Source organism: Telopea speciosissima, unplaced genomic scaffold, assembly GCF_018873765.1.
Source record: "Telopea speciosissima isolate NSW1024214 ecotype Mountain lineage unplaced genomic scaffold, Tspe_v1 Tspe_v1.0165, whole genome shotgun sequence".
In the NCBI taxonomy this organism is placed as follows: domain Eukaryota; kingdom Viridiplantae; phylum Streptophyta; class Magnoliopsida; order Proteales; family Proteaceae; genus Telopea; species Telopea speciosissima.
The window spans coordinates 36180-56876 of NW_025317501.1; the positions used below are offsets into that span (position 1 = coordinate 36180).

Below are 20697 nucleotides of genomic sequence, written 5' to 3' on the forward strand. Positions count from 1 at the left end.
TGGCGATTAATAGAGGCTTTATTTGGGTAATTGTTGAATCGCATTGTCTTAAATTGATTAATCAATTATCTGTAGCATCACTGATAGAGCCTGAAATATATAGTATATGTCATGACATACTATATTTGAAAAAGAAATTTATCTCCTGTACTCTTTCTTACATTCCAAGATCCTCCAGTACTTCTACCAAAAAAAAAAAAAAATTCCTCCAACACTGTGGCAGACTCCTTGGTCAAGGTGGTCTTATCGGCAGAGTCTCCGATCCTGTGGCCTTGTACCTCTCAGTGGCTTTTGCAACTATGTAAGATAGATGCCAGCACAACCAACTTTCCCAATTAATTGATTTCACAAGATCATCTAAGTTGTATAAATAAATTCTCTAAGTAGGTGCCATACATATCAATTCAAATCTTCTATGACATTCTACCCGTAGCGATCTGAGTGGTATAGACACAGGGTTGTATGCAATGTCCACCTTACCCCTTGCTATACATACAAATAACATGGTTAGCCGTAAATGGTTCTTCAAACAAAAACTACCCTCATCATGTAAATTTTCAACAAAAAAAAAAAACACTTTATTCCTTACCATGATACAATATGTAATTGAGATTTCACATTTCCACAGGCACAATTGATATATTATTGGGAAAAAGTTTTTTGTCTGAGAGTGTGGCCTATGCCACCACTCCCATAGGCCACACTCCCATGAGTCTATCTCTCTCCTCCCCATGTGAAAAGACACCTCTACTCCCTTGTTTTAAGGAGAGAGATAGACATATGGGAGTGTTGACATAGGGCACACTCCCGTACAGAAAACTATTTCCCATTATTATTATATTTACAGACCTCAAAGGTATTATTGGAAAAAAAATTTCTGTCCGAGAGTGTGGCTTATGCCAGCACTCCCATGAGTCTATCTCTTTCCTCTCCATGTGAAAAGACACCTCTACTCCCTTATTTTAAGGAGGAGAGAGATACACACATGGGAACTACGCCAACACCCTCATACAGAACACTGCTTCCCATTATTATTATATTCACAGGCCTCAAAGGTCAGGCCGGCTTTCCAGGGTAGAGCGACGCATTTCAAGAATCTTTGTTTTCCTGCGAAGCACGCGGAAGCTGTTTGGTGCTTTCCTTCCTCAACTGGATACACTAATAAGACTCGGCCAAAAATTGCATTTAAATATACTGAGAAAATTAGGAACCAATATGTAAACCAACTTCTTCTTTCTCCTCCTCCGCTGCGTCTATAACTGGATCTTCTAATTACGATGTGTTTATCAACTTTAGGGGTGAAGATACTCGCAATCATTTCACTGCTTTCCTTAACTTACTTCTGAAAACCAGGGGGATCAATGTCTTCATTGGTAGTGAAAATTTGTGGACTGGAGAAGCCATTGGCCCTTCCCTTTTCAGAGCGATCCAGGGTTCCAAAATCTCGATCCCTGTCTTCTCTAAAGGTTATGCTCATAGCAAATGGTGTCTGATGGAACTTGCTCACATAGTTCAATTCCACAAATCCAACGGCCAAAAGATCCTGCCCATATTCTTTCATGTTGAGCCATCGCAAGTTCGACATCAGACTGGAAGTTTTGAAGAAGCGTTTCAAGAATACGAGAAGAATTTCGAGCCCCATATCATAGAGAATTGGAGGGAAGCTTTGAGAGTGGTAGGAGAGTTGAAAGGAGAAGTTATCGACGAAACTACGTAAGTCTTGATCCCACAAACTGTAGTCTCATTTTGATATCACACCCCATACGAAGTATATAAGAATGCATATTCCAATTTCTAATATACCAATTTCTCATTACTGTTTATTAATCCGCTTTCCATTCCATCAAAAACTTTAAATTTAAATATTTTTCTGGTTTACTAGATATTTTCATCTCATAAATCTGTTGTTGTGGTGGTTAATTTTCCTTTTGTTATGAAATGATTGTAGGGATCAAGCAAAGTTAGTTGAATTAATTGTTCAAAGGGCTCTTGGTGAATTGGTCAGTAAGACACACTTGACTGAATGTAAATACTCTATTGGAATGGAATCCCGTGTAAATCATCTATTAGATTTATTAAATGTTGGCTCCGATAATGTTCAATTCGTGGGTATCTGTGGTTTTGGTGGCATTGGGAAGACAACTCTTGCAAAGGCTGTATACAATCACATCCTTTCAAGCTTCGATAAACATAGTTTTCTTTCAGATGTTAGAGAACAAGCAACACAATGGATGGGTCTTGTGTCTTTGCAGAAACGACTTCTTAAAGATATCTTGAAAGCAGACATTGACATTGCTGATTATCATAGTGGGAAAAAATTTATACAAGAAAAACTTTGTAAAAAAAATGTTCTTGTTGTTCTTGATGACGTGGACAAACGAGAACAAATAGATGCTTTGGCTGGTGAACTCAATTGGTTTGGTCCAGGAAGTAGGGTCATAATAACAACCAGAGACGAACATTTTCTGAACATGGCTAACGTTGATAAAGATAAAATATACAAGCCTCAAGAGCTAGATCGTAAGCAATCTCTTCAACTATTTAGTTTGCATGCCTTTTCAATGGACCAACCTCCTAAAGATTATATGCAACTTTCACAAGATCTGGCCTGCTATTCTGGAGGGGTACCTTTGACTCTCGAGGTTTTAGGGTCTTACCTATCGGGCATAAGCTGTAAAGAAGTGTGGGAAAGTACATTACAAAAATTGAAAGAAATTCCTAATGAAGATGTCCAGAGAAGGTTGAGGATAAGCTATGATAGTCTAGAAGACTATTGTCAGAAAGCCATATTTCTTGATGCTGCTTGCTTTTTCATTGGATGGGAGGAAGAAACTGTAATTTCTTTTTGGGAAGCTTGTGGTTATTATCCAAAATCAGCAATAGACAGATTAATTAAAAGATTCCTTCTAAAGTTTGAAGAAAATGATAACGGGGAATACTACTTGAAGATGCATGATCAAATTCGAGACATGGGAAGGAAAATTGTCTTAGAAGAAAGCCATATGGAGCCGGGAAAGCGTAGTAGGTTATGGTCTCATGATGAAGTCTTAGAAGTTTTAGAAGGGCACAAGGTAAGACCTTAGCACATTCTTCTTTCTCCCTCTATGTGTGTGTGTGTGTATAGAATTCTTTTGAACAATGATGCAGACTCTCCACTGCCTTTACTATGGCGTTCTTTTTTTGTTTTTTGGTTTCGTTGTCTACCAATGCCCATTTACTTTGGTTATTTTCTATTGTAGGGAACTAACATGATACAAGGCATTATCGTTCCAAAGGGAGTGTGTTTAAGTAATGAACATTTTAAGATGATGTCGAACCTAAGATTTCTCGATCTTAGTTTAACATACTACAATGAAGACTTTTCATGCCTTCCTTCTTCAATAAGATTGTTCAAGGGTAATATGTCAAATTGTCTACGAATCAATTTTTATCATAAGAGATTGGTTCTTCTTGACCTATTGCATTCAAAGGGAAATATTAAAGTAGCTTGGAATATCGAGCCTCAAGATGAAAATAAGGTATAGTATTTGACCTTTTCTTTTCTTATTTGATTGTTATGTTTTATGGATAATTAATACATATGTTTCTCTTTGTTTGACAACAGTTCCAAAATTTGAAAGTTCTCAATCTTAGGGGCTGGAAATATCTATCTAGGTGCCCTAACTTTTCATGGTTTCCTCAATTGGAGCGATTAGATCTTCGAGATTGCAATTCCTTGGATGAGTTAGATGAGTCAATCAGGCAGTTGAGTAAGCTTAAATCTCTTATTCTCAGTAATTGCTCATCACTCAAGAAGTTGCCCGAGTCCATTCGTGATCTAAAATCTCTAGTGAAACTTGACTTGTGTAGGACACAAATAGAAGAACTCCCATACACCATCTCCGGATTGAGTTCTCTCAAAGAGCTTAGTCTCATGAGGTGCTCATCACTCAAGAAGTTGCCTGACTCCATTGGTGATCTAAAATGTCTGGTCAAGCTTGACTTGTTTTTGACACCAATAGAAGAACTCCCAAACAGCATTTCCAGGCTAAGTTCTCTTAAAGAGCTTATTCTCAAGTTGTGCTCATCACTCAAGAAGTTGCCTGAGTCCATTGGTGATCTAAAATCTCTAGTCAGGCTTGACTTGTTTTTTACACAAATAGAAGAACTCCCAAACAGCATTTCCAGGCTGAGTTCTCTTGAAGAGCTTATTCTTAAGTTGTGCTCATCACTGAAGAAATTGCCTGAGTCCATTGGTGATCTAAAATCTCTAGTTAGGCTTGACTTGTGTGGAACAAAAATAGAAGAATTCCCAAATAGTATCTCCAAGTTGAGTTCTCTCAAAGAATTTAAATTATGCAAATCACTCAAGAAGTTGCCTGAGTCAATTGGTGATCTAAACTCTTTGGTCATGCTTGACTGTTATGGGGCACGAATAAAAAATCTCCCAGACAGCATTTTCAAGCTCAGTTCTCTTCAAGAGCTTATTCTCAGGAAATGCATATTACTCAACGAGTTGCCTGAGTCCATTGGCGATCTGAAATCTTTGGTTAACCTTGACTTGTGTGGGACACAAATAGAAGAACTCCCAAATAGTATCTCTAGGTTGAGTTCTCTCAAAGAGCTTATTCTCGAAGGTTGCTCATCATTCAAGAAGATGCCTGAGTCCATTGGTGATCTAAAATATCTAGTCAGGCTTGACCTGTGTGGGACACAAATAGAAGAACTCCCAAATAGTATCTCTAAGTTGAGTTCCCTCCAAGAGTTTAAGTTTTGCAAATCACTCAAGAAGTTGCATGAGTCCATTGGTGATCTAAAATATCTAGTCAAGCTTGATTTGTGTGGGACACATATAGAAGAACTCCCATACAATATTTCCAGGATGAATTCCCTGAAAGAGATTATTCTTAATGGGTGCGAATCACTCAAGAAGTTGCCTGAATCCATTGGTGATCTAAAATCTTTAGTCAAGCTTGACTTGTATGGGACACAAATAGAAGAACTCCCACACACCATCTCCAGATTGAGTTCTCTCAAAGAGCTTATTCTCACAAAGTGCAAATCCCTGAAGAAGTTGCCGCCTGATTCCATTGGTGATCTAAAATCTCTAATTAAACTTCACTTGTCGAGTACAAAGTTGGAAGGACTCCCAGAGCTTCCCTCAAGTTTAGTTGAACTGTTTTGTCAAAATTGCTGTTCATTGGTAGGACTACCGGATTTGTCAAGGCTGAAAAAATTGAGGATATTAAATCTTGAGGGTTGCATAAAGTTGGAAGAGATTGGAGGCCTTGAGGGAACAGAATCTTTACAACACTTGGATGTGAGAGGATGCTATAATATCTTCACCCGTATCCAAATTCAAGGGAAGAATATACATGGCCAGGTTGTACTTTCACAGTCTTATTTTTCCCTACTGTAATTGACTGAATGACAACCATTAATAGAAACTGCCATTTAGGTTAGGTTCTTTTACTTTGACGATTGATGATGATTGACGGTTCCTTTTAATTTCCTCTGATTCGCAGGGAACACTTTTACAGAACATGTTGGTGCAGAGACATTGTAGTTATTCCTTGACTGCTGCTAATGATGGGATAGATACTAATAACAAGGGGTTAATTTTGTGCCTTGTTTTGGACTTCCCCTCCTACTTCCTGGGCAATCTGAAATTTAAACATGGTAGTCACCTAGTAGTATCCATTGATTTAGATATTCGAAGTAGTGTCGGCGAAAGAGACAAAACAACCTGGTGTTTTCATACACTAAGAATTGAGGATGTTGAGTATACTACTGAACGAGATATAATATACATTCACCATTTCAAAGGCTTTGACTGGTTTGGGATTCCATTGCAAGGAAAAGATTCTATTTTGATTGAATCTATTTCACAGTCCATTGCATTTTATGGTCTTGATGAGGTTATTAAGTGTCCTGCAAAATGTAGAGTAAAATTGTGGAAGCTTTTGTTGGAGGATAAGGAACCTAACCGCCAGCTAAAGCCTAATCAATATTCAAGTGCCATGATGGTAGCAGATTTCTTCAAATGGTCACAATTTGATGATGATGGTGGAGTACCTTCCCACCAAAGGTCACGAGCTGAGGCTGAAGGATCAAATTCTGTTCCAAATGAAAAAGAGGGGGGAATAAATGGAAAAACATCTGCCATTGACAATAGTGTAGATGAAAAAGAAGAGGAGAGGAGTAACCTAACATCAGATTTCTCGAGTAATTGTTTAATATTCGACTCTGTTTCTGATGTTATGGAGGAAGAGGGGTTGTTGAGGCCCAGCAAGAGAGCTCATCTTCTTCGTGACAACAATGATTATGATGATGATGAGGCAGCTGCAGATACTTCTCTTAGCGTGAGCTTGACATGTTGCTGGTCGCGAGCTGTTGAGGTTGAAGGATCAAGTTTTGTTCCTAATAAGGAAAAAGAGGAGGAGAAGGAATCGTTGATGATGGCTAGTAACTACAAGCAGGGAGCTTTTCTAGATAACGAAAACAATAATGAGGCATCATGTTCCTCCCTCATTAGCCTGGCTTTAACACTGCCATGTCTCTCTGAAGATACTGAAGAAGAAGAAGAAGAAGAAGAAGAAGGGAGGAATAACACAACAGCAGATTTCTTGGGTTGTTCGGGATTTGACTCTGTTTCTGATGTAGTGGAGGAAGAGAGAGCCAGCAAGAGAGCTCGTGTTCAGGACAACAATGATGAGGCAGCAGGAACTTCTCTTAGCCCGACTCTTTACACCCTTTGAATTGAAATTAAACATAAAACAACGAAGCTATCCTGATGGTGATGTTGTGGAGGATCTCCCCCTCATAGTGAAAAAGCTGAGGACTAATAGAGCAACCGATTTCGTCATAAACATCTCAACACCAAGCACAAGCAGGTTAGTTGAATCTACATATATAGGTTTTAATCTAACATTATAATTTGTTCATATCACCTCGAGAGGAAAATAATTTCTGACCTTTATATGTTTGTTGTTGCGATAAGCTTGGTCAATGAGTGACAAATGCTATTTCATGTAGCTAGGCCAGGCCAGGCCATCCATTTATTAGTGGGAGGTTGCGCGCAGAAGTGAGTTCCTATTCTCTGTTTATGCTTTCAATTATAATCTGAAATAATGTTTATCACATAGACATGGTTAAATTCTGATTTGCACCATATATATACAAAAATGTTAGGATCATACACATCACCTAGCCAATCGGCTTAGATAAATAAATTAATTCCCCTTCAGTTCCCCTAAAATATGGCATGTTTGTTTGCATTGAAAATGTAGTTTTATTGTCATCAAAATGCTATATGACCTTAGCAAATCCTTTACATACATGGCATGTTTGCAGTGGAAACATGTATTCCAAAGCATCAATTCTAATTATTAGCCGACAATTTAGAATGTGAATTGAAGCCAAGTATGTTTTAAGTTAATACTGAGTAAAACTCCAATATGTTGGGTTTCCTCAATTTAAGGAGGGATCCATACACACAATTTGAGGCAGGTATGGCTGAAACAGTTTTGCTTCTTTAATAACTCTTTTGTACCAAGGGACTCACATGGAAATAAAAATCATATCTGTATCTATTTTCTATTTCTCAAGGGAGAGGGCTGAAGCAACAAAGCAACAGAGAAGATAGTGGTGTGACAGTGTTCTTTTTGTCAAGAAAGGAAGGAAAAATGTTGCAGTTCTTCTTGTGTTTGTGATGGTATTATACTCTTTTGAATCCATTCGTTAGGTGAGAATTATTGTTATTTAATAATTTATGTTTGTGAGGTTCAAGTACTGTCTACAGAAGATTTGTATTTGTATTATTATCCTAGTGGTGATTTTTCTGGGCTAAAGCCTCGTGGTTTTTTCCCTTTCACCTTGAAAGGGTTTTCCACGTTAAAAATCGGTGTGTTCTTTTATTGTTTGTTTGGTTTAATTTATTTAAATTATTAACTTTTTCATTTACTTTGTTGTTGTGCAGCTTCATAAACTTGCACACAATGAGTAAGTGATGTTATAGTAGACCAAACTGAGCAAGCTAGTGATGTTATATATCTAGATTGAAGGATAGCAAGAAGGGCAGGGTGGGCCGAGTTTAGCCTAACCTAATGAGCTGCACTATGTAATTGATCAACATGGACCCGTCCTGCGGTCTCACCCATGAATAATGAATGGGACTTTAGGCAACTTGGTTGGGGACCTTGGATTATGGAAGGGACATTGGGCCATTATGTTTTTAAAACCCAGATTTGCCCCAAGCCCAATTTTATTGATACCTACAAACATTCTTTTAAGTAGAGGTGTCAATGGGTCAGGCTCGGTCAGGCCTAACCAGGCTCCACCAATCTCAAGCCCTGCACCATGACCATCTGTTTAGCTAATCGGGCCGGGCTATGACAGGCTCGGTCGGTCTTGGGCTATAATCGGGCTACTAGAATCAAACCTTAACTGGGCTGTCGCCAAGTTTAACTCTAAACGGGTCTTAACCAGACTCTAAATGGTGCAAGCCATAAATTTATCGGAATGCTTTTATTTTTTCATGTGGATTTGTTTGCTTAACGAAATAAGGAAACACAACTGTATCGAGGTTCCTAAAGAAAGCATTGGGGATTGCTTGATGGTATCAATATAGATTCTTGCAGGTTGAGTTGTTAATGTGCTGTGCAAACATGGAAAACTGTAATAAATTTTTTTCTAGTTCTCTGAACCCAGGTAATTTTTTTAAAAAAAATACTATGAAAAAGAGAAGTTGGGATAGCATTTCTCTTCAGCTACATGTCCAGGGCATTCTTGTTCTTTCCGAACAGCAAGGGAGCTCATCTTCATGACAGCAATTATGAGGCAGCTGGTTCAGGGTTATGCAATTGTTTTCTTGCAGTGAAAGCTGTTTGGATTGTTCCTGCAACTGTTTCAGTACAGGATTTTTTGTAATGAGGCTCTAATGCTCTTCTACTAGTTCTTCTCTTATATAGCCCGGGTTCGGTTTTCTACACTTGGCCTATATTTACTAAAACTATTATACCTTAAACTTATTTTCTGTTACTATCCTGCTTTTAAACTTTTACATCTCCTTCTACCTTCATGTTTTTAAATACGCAAATTTTCCTTCCTTTTCACCTAGTAACCTGTTAATCTATTTAACCTACCTTTCTTCTTCTATTTTTTTTAACTATTTTTGTCATTAAAATATTAAAAAATGAAAGCACCCACCCGCTTCTTCTCTCTTCTGCATTTAACTCCATTATTTTTTTTTTTTGTTTTTTCTTCAATTTTTCTATTTGATTAATTTTTATTCAACATTTCATCCTCATCGTTCTTCTTCAAACAGATCATGGTTCTAACTATCGGTATCGTATAGTCCGTATTAGGCAATACATACCGGTTTTGCTAGTCATCAATACCAATATTGTGTCGATATCGTATCGGTAGCACAGTACGGATAAGGGGTAAAATGGTCTAAAAACTCTTTTTTTAAAAGGAGATTCATGGGTAATTTTGTCCGATACAACCAATTTCAATGCAGTATCTTATCGATTTTGCAGGTTACTGATACTCGTTCCAACACCGTGCACTAAAACCATGGAATAGATCGACTCTCTTCAAAGCACCCCACTTCTTCTCTCTCTTCCTCTTTTTATTTAATTTATGTTTTCGTGTTTTTTTATTTTTTATTAACCTACAACGTGATTCTCGAGTCGTCACTCTTCTTCTCCCTCTTCATATTCGTAGAAGCCGAAGGCAACCCTCCCTCTCCATTACAGTTGATCACTACATGACCATGTTCATGGGATAGAACGGTATGAGATCAATCATCGAATTGTCTCTACCTTCTTATAAATAAAAATGATTAATTAAATAAATAAAAAACAAGATAAAATGGACTAAAAACGGGAGAGAGAAGAAGTGGGTGGGTGTTTTTATTTTTTACTATTTTAATGACAAAAATAGTAAAAAAAAATAGAAGAAGAATGGTAGATTAAATAGATTAGCAGGTTACTAGGTGAAAAGAAAGGGTAATCTGGGTATTTAAAAATATGAGAATAGAAGGAGATGTAAAAGTTCAAAAGCAGGGTTAATAAAAAAAATAAAATTTAAAGTAGGATAGTTTTAGGATAGTTTTAGTAAATATAGGCTAAGTATAGGATAGTGATAGTAATTACGCCTTTGATAATTAATTGATCAGATTAAACCAATCAAATATTATTAGGAATTAAAAATTAGAGGAAGCAACTCGAAAAATGAGTCGTGCAAGGCAGGCAGTTGGGTCGTCTCCTTGGAAATTAATTAATCAGATTAAACCAATTAAATATTATTAAGAATTAAAAATTAGAGAAAGCAACTCGAAAAGTGAGTGGTGCAAGGCAGGCAGTTGGGTCGTCTCCTTGGGAGAAAGTCATCTCACGGATCGGACAGAAATTAATTTCTAGAGGAAGCCGAGAGAGTCTTCTTGAATCCTTGCCTTAACCCCCTTCTTCTACTGGTACAGTTTATTAGCCTTTGCGGTTTGCACATTCAAGCAGAGAGAATACATAGGAAGAAAGATCTCTTCCACATCTCTGCAACTCCAACTATTGCAACTACAGCTTCATGGCGGACCTGACCGAGGCATCCTCCTCTGCCTCTTTATCTGGTTCTTCTAATTTCGAAGTGTTTCTCAACTTCAGGGGTGAAGACACTCGCAATAACTTCACTGGTTTCCTTCACAAAGCTCTGAAGAACAGAGGAATAAATGTCTTTTTCGATAGTGAAAAATTATGGACCGGAGAAGCTATTGGCCCAGCCCTCCTTAGAGCAATCGAGGGTTCCAAAATCTCAATCCCTATCTTCTCCAAAGGCTACGCCTCTAGCAAATGGTGCCTCCTGGAACTTTCTAAGATCCTTCATTGTCACAAATCCAATGGTCAAATGGTCCTGCCCATATTCTTTGATGTTGAGCCGTCGCATGTTCGGAATCAAACTGGAAGTTTTGAGGGACCCTTTCGGAAGCATAAGAAGATCTTTAAGCCCGATATCATAGAGAGTTGGAGGGAAGCTTTGAGAGAGGTAGGGAATCTAAAGGGATGGGTTCTCAAGGAAGACGTTAATGGGTGAGTTTCAATTTCACAAACTTGTACTGAAGGTAGTCTCATATTATTTCACACATTAAATTTTTTTTCCCCTTTTCTTTGGATGTATAAACAAGATTTTTTTTTTTTTTTTCTTTCTATCCATAATATTTAGAATGGATTTTGCTAACCATGGAAATGGAACTTTCAAATCAAAACTTGCAGTGTAAAGAGCAAATAATTACAAGAAGGAAATATCTCTACTTGTCTAATAGACATGGAAAATTTGGTGTATTGTTTGATTAGGGGTATCCTTTTGATGGAACATATTCATGATTTGGTTCATCATCAATGGCTGACCATGTTTCAGACCCTTCCCTTTGTATCTCAATTGATTCAAGCTTTTTTTCAAGAAATAGGATTTTTCAAACCCATTTTGACATACTACTTGGGATTTTCTACATTTTTTGAAGCCCAAGGTGGTTAGCTTAATACCTTTAAGTAACTTAGTAATGGAATAAACTGGTAAATTAGATTGTCTTGATATTGCTCTGTCATCACTCTAATGATATTTACATTTATGTTATAGTTGCAAACATATAACCAAAATCAAAAGCCACCACACTCCTAATTTGTATACAAGGATGCATTTTCCAATTTGTACTCAGTAAAATTTTTTTGTTAGTGTTTATTTCTAACTGCTTTCCATTCCTTCAAAAACTGTAAATTTATTTTGTTCTCATTTTACAAGGTATTTTCATCACATTAGTTGTTGGTTTGATTTTACTTTTGAATGAAATGATTGCAGGGATCAAGCAGAGCTAGTTGAATTAGTTGTCAAAAGGGTTCTCAATTATTTGATCAGTACCACCCACTTGGCAGAATGTAAATACAACATTGGAATAGATTCCCACGTAAATGAATTATTATCTTTATTAAATACTGATTCCAATGATGTTCAGTTCGTGGGAATCTGTGGTTTCGGGGGTATTGGGAAGACAACTATTGCTAAGGCTGTATATAATCGCATCCTTTTGACCTTCAATAACCATAGTTTTCTTTCAGACGTTAGAGAACAAGCAACGCAATGCATGGGTCTAGCATCTTTGCAGAAGCTACTTCTTGAAGATATTCTCAAAACAAAAATTGACATAGTTGATTATCACAGAGGAAAAAAATTGATAGAGCAGAGACTTTGTAAAGAAAATATTCTTCTTGTTCTTGACGATGTGGACAATCAAGAACAGATAGATGCTTTGGCTGCTGAACTCAATTGGTTTGGTCAAGGAAGTAGAGTCATAATAACATCCAGGGACGAACATATTCTGAATGTGGCTAAAGTTAATAAAGATAAAATCTACTGGCCTCAAGTGTTGGACCATAAGGAATCTCTTCAGCTATTTAGTTTGCATGCCTTTTCAATGGACCAGCCTCCTAAAGATTATGTGCAATTTTCACATGATGCAGCATGCTATTCAGGCGGATTGCCTTTGACTCTAGAGGTACTGGGGTCTTACCTATCGGACATAAGAAGCAAAAAAGTGTGGAAAAGTACATTACAAAAGTTGAAAGAAATTCCTCATGAAAAAGTCCAGAGAAGATTGAAGATAAGCTATGATAATCTAGAAGACGATTATCAAAAAGCCATATTTCTCGATGCTGCATGTTTTTTCATTGGATGGGAGAAAGAAACCGTAATTACTTTATGGGAAGCTTGTGGATATCATCCTGAATCGGCATACACAGGCTAATTAAAAGGTCCTTTCTAAAATTTGAAGGCTCCTATTTGAGGATGCATGATCAAATTCGAGATATGGGAAGGGACATTGTCTTGGAAGAAAATCTTATAGAGCCGGGTAAGCGTAGTAGGTTATGGTCTCATGGCCAAATCCTGGAAGTATTAGAAGGACATAAGGTAAAACCAAAGCACATGCCTCTCTCTCTCTCTCCCTCCCTCCACACACACACACACACACACACACACACATATATATATATAACTTAGTTTGTGTGTGTGTGAGCTTATAATCTAGTTTTTAGAGACGTTATCATAAAAAGTTCATGGAATTATACAAATTGCTTGGAATCAAGTACAATAAATATATTCGGTGGGACATGCTGGGAAGACCTTGTTATAGATTTTCTGAATCAATAGAACGGGTCTCTTTCTTTTGTTAGTTTTCTCTTTTACTGATGGCAATGCTGAAGATGGAAGAGTGGACTATTTTAGTTAGTGTTGCTTTTTTGTTTTTTGTTTCATCTAGGAATGTCTGAACGTTAATTATGTGTATTCTTCTCCTATTCTAATATATTCCTGCTGACCTTATGCAAAAAAGTACAATAAACATTTCACATTATAGCATAAGAGGCTAGGTCATATTTCTAAGGCAAGAGTGGAAAGGCTGATAAAGTCTGACATCCTGCCTACTCTCGAAAGTGATCTAGAAACTTGTGTAGATTGTTGTAAGGGAAAGATGACCAAAATAAAAAAGAAAACTGCAATCCGTAGTTCTGATCTGTTTGAGGTCATTCACACTGACATCAGTGGTCCCTATTCGGCCATATTGTGTAAAAATTTTATTTCATCACTTTTACAGATGACTATTCCCGATATGGATACCTATACTTAATTAAAGAAAAGTCTGAATCTCTTGACAAGTTTAAGATTTTTAGGACTGAAGTTGAGAAATAGTTAGGGAAAGTTATTAAAATTGTTAGATATGATTGTAGGGGTGAGTATTATGGCAGACATGGCGATGTTGGACAGCTTAAGGGCTCGTTTGCCAAATACCTTGAGGATTCTGAAATAGTTAGTCAGTTCACTATGCCAGGAAGTCCTGAACAAAATAGAGTCACCGAAAGGCGTAACCGTACCCTTATGGACATGGTGAGGAGTATGGTTAGTAGGACAAATTTACCTAAGTTCTTATGGAGTGAAGCCTTAAAAACTGCTCTTTATATCCTTAATCGCGTACCTACCAAAGCCGCTCCTTTTACACCTTTTGAGTTATGGACCGGCCATAAACCTAGTTTAAACCATCTTAGAGTTTGGGGGTGCTCTACAGAAGTGAAGTTGTATAATCCGACTTTAAACAAGTTGGATCCCAAGACTACTCGTTGCTACTTTGTCAGCTACCTAGATCATTCGAAGGGATATAAATTCTATAATCCCTGCGGAGGTACTAGGATTGTGGAGTCACAGACAGTGAAGTTTCTGGAATTTGATGTGGCTAAAAAGAATGATTGTTCTCAGACTGTTCAAGATAGTCACATGGTTGGTATATCAGTACCTATTCTTCTACCTGCTCAGACGGATGTGGGGCATACTGTGCCATTAATTACACTTGCTGGAGTTCAGGAGCCTAATATTGATACCGTCCTCGACATTTATGTAGCCCCTGATGAGATTCCTCTTATTCAGGATGCGGTTGAGGATCCTATCATTGATGCAGTTCCAGCTGAGATTCCTCAGATTCAGGCTGAGGCAGTAGTGACACCATTACGGAGATCCACCAAGGAGAGAAAGTCAGCTATATCACCTATCTATGAGGTCTATCTGGGAGAACATGACTATGACATTGGTTGTGTGGTCGATCCAGTTACTAATTCAGGCGTTGTTTTTAGTCCTTAGTCAGATTTGTGGATAGATGCGATGTGAGATGAAATGCAATCGATGAAACATAATGATGTTTGGGAGCTTGTTGATTTACCTAAAGGTTGTAAGCCCATTGGTTGTAAATGGGTGTATAAACCAAAAGAGATTCCAAAGGAAAAGTTGAGAGGTTTAAAGCCAGACTGGTAGCCAAGGGATTCACTCAGAGAGAGGGAGTAGACTACAATGGGACTTTTTCTCCAGTCTCCTCGAAGGATTCTTTCAGGGTGATCAAGGCATTGGTAGCTCATTTTGATATGGAGCTGCATCAGATGGATGTTAAAACCGCCTTTCTCAATGGCAATCTTGATGAGGAAGTCTATATGGTTCAGCCTGAGGGTTTTACAGTAGATGATTCAGATCATCTTGTGTGTAGACTCAAGAAGTCTATCTACGGTCTCAAACAAGCTTCTAGGTAGTGGTATCTGAAGTTTGACAGTGTTGTGACTTCGTTTGGTTTTATGGAAAACAAAGTGGATCAGTGTATATATCACAAGTTCAATGGGAGCAAATTCTATTTTCTCATTTTGTATGTGGATGACATCCCGCTTGCAAGCAGTGACCTAGGGATGTTGTATAATACAAAACAACTTTTATCTAGGGAATTTGACATGAAGGACCTTGGTGAGGCATCTTTTGTTCTGGGGATTGAGATCCATAGGGATCGTTCTCGCCGTTTATTAAGTCTTTCTCAGAGGGCTTATGTTGATTGTGTTCTGGAGAGGTTCAGTATGCTGGATTGCAAACCTGGGAATGTTTCTGTTCTCAAGGGTAACAAACTGAGTTCGACACAGTGCCTAAAAAATGAAGCTAAGAGGGATGAAATGAAGAAGGTGCCTTATACTAGCGCACTTGGTAGTATCATGTATGCTCAAGTCTGTACCAGATCGGATATTACTTTTGTGATGGGATTTCTTGGTAGATATCAGTCAGATCCTAATCTTAGCCACTAGGTTGCTGCCAAGAAAGTATTGAGGTACTTGATGGGGACAAGAGATTATATGCTGACTTACAGACACGTTCCTGAACTCAAGCTAGTGGGGTATACAGACTGTGACTTTGCTGGCTGTGAGGATGATAGGAAATCCACATCAGGTTATATTTTCTTGATGGCAGGAGGGGCAGTATCATGGAAGAGTAAAAAGCAGACATTGGTGACCACTTCGACTATGCAGGCAGAGTTTGTAGCATGTTATGGGGCTGCTACTCAGGCTATTTGGCTTAGAAATCTCATAAAAGAGTTAACTATTGTAGATTTTGTGGATAGACCCATCCAGATATACTGTGATAACAGCTCTGTTGTGTTGGTTGTAAACAACAATAAAGGACTTAGAGGATTTAAACACATGGAGATCAAGTATTTGACCATAAAGGAGAGAGTAAAGGAAGGTGACATTGCAGTGGAGTATATTGGTACAGATGATATAGTTGCAGATCCCCTAACCAAAGGTCTTCGCCCTTGTGTTTTTGAGAGACATGTCATGAGCATGGGCTTAGTTGCATCATAGGAAGTGGTTAGTTAGTGGGAGCTTGTTTTATTTTGCCTCATTATAATTTAAAGTTTCTTTTCATCTGTATTTTTACCTTATGGTAAACTTTGATTTATATATATATATCAGGTGTCATTGCATGTAGTTTCTTTTAAACACATGAGTGTTTTATTTATTGACATGATGAGTATATTTCTGATTTTAAAGTCTTAAGGAATGTGTTAACCTTAAGCAAGGCTAGGGCATTAAGTTGTTAGCCTAAAAGTATGTCTTGTAACACATAAAGTATAACTCGAGTTATTTCTGATGAGACATACAGATTCATTAGAATCACAAAGTTTATTTCTCTAGTGAGCCTGTGTCACTTAAAGAAGAGAAATTTTGGACTGATAAATGGATAATACATAAGGAATCACTACATGAGTATTATCTCGTTACCACACTACCATATTGCATCCATGTTAGTAGAGTTGAGGGCTCTCGTGACCATGGAAGGCTCTGTGTCGCTTGATCATAGATGCAGTTACCACCATGATTCGGTGTCTAAAACTTTATGGGACAGGATTGATTTTCTAATACAACCTCTAGACCAATTTGTTTTTAAACAGTGCACATAAAGTTTTCCTAAAAGGTTGTTAGCCTGTGATTTGTTTTGGTCAAAATTGTTTTTAAATCCTTTTAAAAAATAAGGAATTTAATGTAAGTCCAAGTAGGAGAATGTTAAAATTTTAGTTCTAATAAAATTCCATATGGACATACGTAAATCCCTAAACTAGGCTAATTAGGGTTTTGGTCTAATAAAGTGGGGGTCATTAAGTTATATTAGAAGTCTAATATGGACTGGCTTAGTGTGGGCCAGATAGATTCTTATTGGGACTGTGATGAGTCAGACCCTATAGGGATTACTATATAAAGAGAGCTAAGTCCCCCCTCTACCCATAAGAACTTATTATTCTCAATTGCTATTGAGGAGTGCATTCTTGAAAGAGAGGGAGATATTCAGTGTCCGTCGTCCCTGCGCATTCGGTATTCTCATCAAGCCAGTTACTTTGGGAATAGAGGGGAATCACCTAGATCTTTGTTCTTTATTTTTCGCTGCAATCATCATCACTATGGATGCGAAACAAGGTTGGTGGTTCTATCCCTGTTTTCTATTATTTATTTGATTGTGTTCTTGAACGTCCTATGGAGATCCTGGCTTTTGGGATTTTGTCCCTATTCGGATCGATTTATTCTAACAGGGAACTGATATGATAAAAGGCATAATCCTTCCCTTTGACTTATCGAGGGTTTCTCTAGATAGTAAACACTTTGAGATGATGCCTAATCTAAGATTTCTCGACATTAGTTCAGCAAACTTTATGGGAAAGTTTTTGTGCCTTCCTTCCGCATTAAGATGGCTCCGGTGGATGGGCTGTCCTTGGGGTATTCTACCAACCAATTTTTATCATGACAGACTAGTTTATCTTGACCTTTCGCGGAGCCTTGTTAAACAAGCTTGGAATAACAGGCCTCAAGATGAAAATGAGGTATACTATTTGACCTTTTCTTTTCTCATTTAATTATTAATTTTTATGGAAAGTGTTGTAATATTATCTTTTTGTTTGCTAGCGGTTCCAAAATTTGAAAGTTCTTGATCTTAGTGAGTGTCGATATCTATTCAAGTCCCCAGACTTTTCATGGTTTCCTTACTTGGAGCAATTAGATCTTGGAAACTGTGATTCCTTGGATAAATTAGACGAGTCCATTGGGCAGTTGAGTTGGCTCAAAAATCTTATTCTTAAGAACTGTCGGCAAATAAAAGAGTTGCCTATGTCCATTGGTGATCTAAAATCTTTGGTTGAGCTCCAATTGAGTGCTTCAGGAATTAAGAAATTGCCCGATCATGTTGGACTATTAGAGAAGCTTGAGGTACTAGATGCTAAGGATTGCCATCAACTAGTGTAGCTACCAAGATCAATGGGGAGAATGAGATGTTTGCGTATCATTAACCTGAGAGAAACTCGTGTTGCAACATTTCCTGATGATTTTTCAATCCTCTCGAATTTAGTGGAGTTGAAAATTTCTCAAAGTTGGATGATAACTACACACGTACTTTAGCACGAATTTTTTCGCAATCCAAAGATTTCTTTAATATTCCTGGGGAGTTGGCATTACCTCCCAGAACTTCCCTCAAGTTTAGTTGAACTTCATTGTGAAGAATGTTATTCATTGGTACGACTACCGGATTTGTCAAGGCTTAAAAATTTGAAGACATTATGTCTTGAGGGTTGCATAAAGCTAGGGGAGATTAGTGGCCTAAATGGAACAGAATCCTTGGAAGAATTGGGTGCACGAAGATGCTTTAACTCAACACGTCCCCGAAGGAAGATATATGGCCAGGTACTTTCACCATCTTGTTTTCCCCTACACTAATTGGTAATGAATAGAAACTGCCAATTAATTTATTGCTTTGGTTATTGACAGCTCCTTTCTTTCCTTCTCTGATTTTCAGGGAACACTGTTACCCAACAGGTTACTGAGATCTAGATATTCCTTCACTACTGATGACCGGATCTATAATAGGGAATCAATTCTGTGCATTGTTTTGGAAGTCTTCTCAGAAACCACCCTCTATTTACATATTTCAGATTCTATCTACCAAAAAGGTAAAACAACCTGCTGTTTTCATACACTAAGAATTGAGGATGTTGAGGTTTCTGCTGATCGAGATATAATCTACATTCACCATTTCAATGGCTTTGATTGGTTTGGGATTCCGTTGCAAGGAAAAGATGGTATTGAGATTTTAGATATTAGTACACATGGCTCTATAGTGAAATACTGGGAGATCTTTTTCAAGAACAAAGAATATTCTAGTGCCATGATGGTTGCAGAATTCTTCAATTGGTCATATGTCAATGATAACAATGGAGTACATTTTCATATACAGAGCTTAACAAGTTTCTCACGACCTGAGGTTGAAGGATCAAATTCTGTTTCTATAGAATTAGAGGAGGAAGAGGGAGTGTTGAATAGGGCTAGTGACTGTAAAGGAGCTTTTGTTGATGGGTCCAACCAGCAAGCACTAGACCAACCATCACATGTTCAGGAAAAGGGTATCCCTTCGGAAATACCAGAGAAGAATTACCAACAGTAGATTTCTTGAGTCGTTTAAGATTCAACTCTGTTTCGGATGTATTGGAGGAAGAGGAAGAGATGTTGAGGCCCAGCAAGAGAGCTCGTCTTTTTGACGACAATGATGAGGCAGCAGGACCTTCTCTTAGATTGACTTTTAACACTCTTTGTCACAGTTAAAGCTGTTTGGGATCGTTTCTGCAACTGTTTCACTACAAAGTTTGTATAATGAGGCTCTTTTCTCTTCTACCTAGTAGGCTAGTAGTCCCTCTTTGTATAGCCTTAATTAGGTCAATTTTCTCAGCTAACAGTGGTTATACTGGTTTTATTTTTCTAGTGATAATTAAAGGTGGGGGCATTAAGATGGTAGTAGAAATTCGCAAAGCTTTGAGTTGAAATGCATTGAGTTGAAACTTACCAAAGGATAATTAAATAATCATTTTTCTAAAGGCTTAAATATTGCGGTACACCCTTAAAAATAAGTTGGGAGAGCGTTCCTATAGTTATAACCGTAGATTTAACCCCATTGACTATCTGCCGTTGAATTGCTTTAGTCTTACTTTACCTGAAACAGACTAGGACGGTGATTTCTCTCCCCCTCCTCGCCTTTGCATGGCCGTTGCATCCTTTCCTCCCCCTCCTTCACTTATGTACTCTCTCTCCCCCTCCTGGCCCCTGCATCCCTCTCCCATCTTTCTCTCTCTCCTCCCCTTCCCTCTACATCCCCTCGTAGCTCCAATTCTCTGTGTCTCTCTCCCGCCGTTCTGTACCAAAAATCAATTATAAGTCCAATGGTAAATCCATCACCAAAAACCGAAAAAACGGAGAAATCCATCTCTAATCTCCTTCAGAGAAAGTCCGAGGGAGGAAACAAACAGAAACCCACATTTTCTTGATCTGCAATGTGTATCACTTATCGTCTCCTAACAAAATTGAAACCGTACAAAAACTACGTTCACGCTCAACCTTGCACCCTATCTCTCTCGTCCTAGCTTTTACATCCCCCTCCCTGCCTCCCCTCTGCATCTTCGTCGAGCACGGGCACCCAAACAAGATGAGTTGCAGCCAAAGCCCTAACCACCTCTCTACATTTTTTTCTATTTTGGATAACCGTACCAATCGGTGACTGCGGCAATGGATGGTTTTGATTAGTTTAATGTCAGATCTACGGTTATAATAAATAAACGCATGAACAAGCTCACAGAACGTTCCGCTACCACCCACCCTTTTCTGAATATTTTATGATAAATATATACTCATACCCCACTAATGATCTAATGTTAAGCACAAGAAAATTTTATAAAATGAGTTAAGTAATTATATTCATTTACCATTTTATTTTGTAAACCCTGCTTTAATTTTTCTTTGAAAAGTAGTTTATTTTTATAAAAGTATGATGGTACAAAAGAAGCCACGA

The 20697-nt window shown here is 37.9% G+C and overlaps 1 protein-coding gene and 1 long non-coding RNA gene across 3 annotated transcripts; one reads left to right on the forward strand and one right to left on the reverse strand.

Moving 5' to 3' along the window:
* Positions 1–1231: 1231 nt before the first annotated feature.
* Positions 1232–18224, forward strand: LOC122647794 (disease resistance protein RUN1-like). Of its 2 annotated transcripts, none has more exons than XM_043841110.1 (4): positions 1232–1713; positions 1949–3071; positions 17405–17692; positions 17775–18224. In XM_043841110.1, the coding sequence occupies exons 1-4, from the start codon at positions 1493–1495 to the stop codon at positions 18108–18110; spliced, it is 1968 nt and encodes a 655-aa protein (XP_043697045.1). In that variant the 5' UTR covers positions 1232–1492; the 3' UTR covers positions 18111–18224. The 2 variants fall into 2 exon arrangements, with proteins under 2 accessions (XP_043697045.1, XP_043697046.1); XM_043841111.1 differs by having other exon boundaries at positions 1232–1675; positions 1938–3071.
* Positions 4182–10394, reverse strand: LOC122647795. The gene is made up of 3 exons (XR_006330972.1): positions 10379–10394; positions 8343–8345; positions 4182–4263 (listed from the first exon to the last, which is right to left on the reverse strand). It is a non-coding gene; the product is annotated as an uncharacterized LOC122647795 (long non-coding RNA).
* Positions 18225–20697: the final 2473 nt, after the last annotated feature.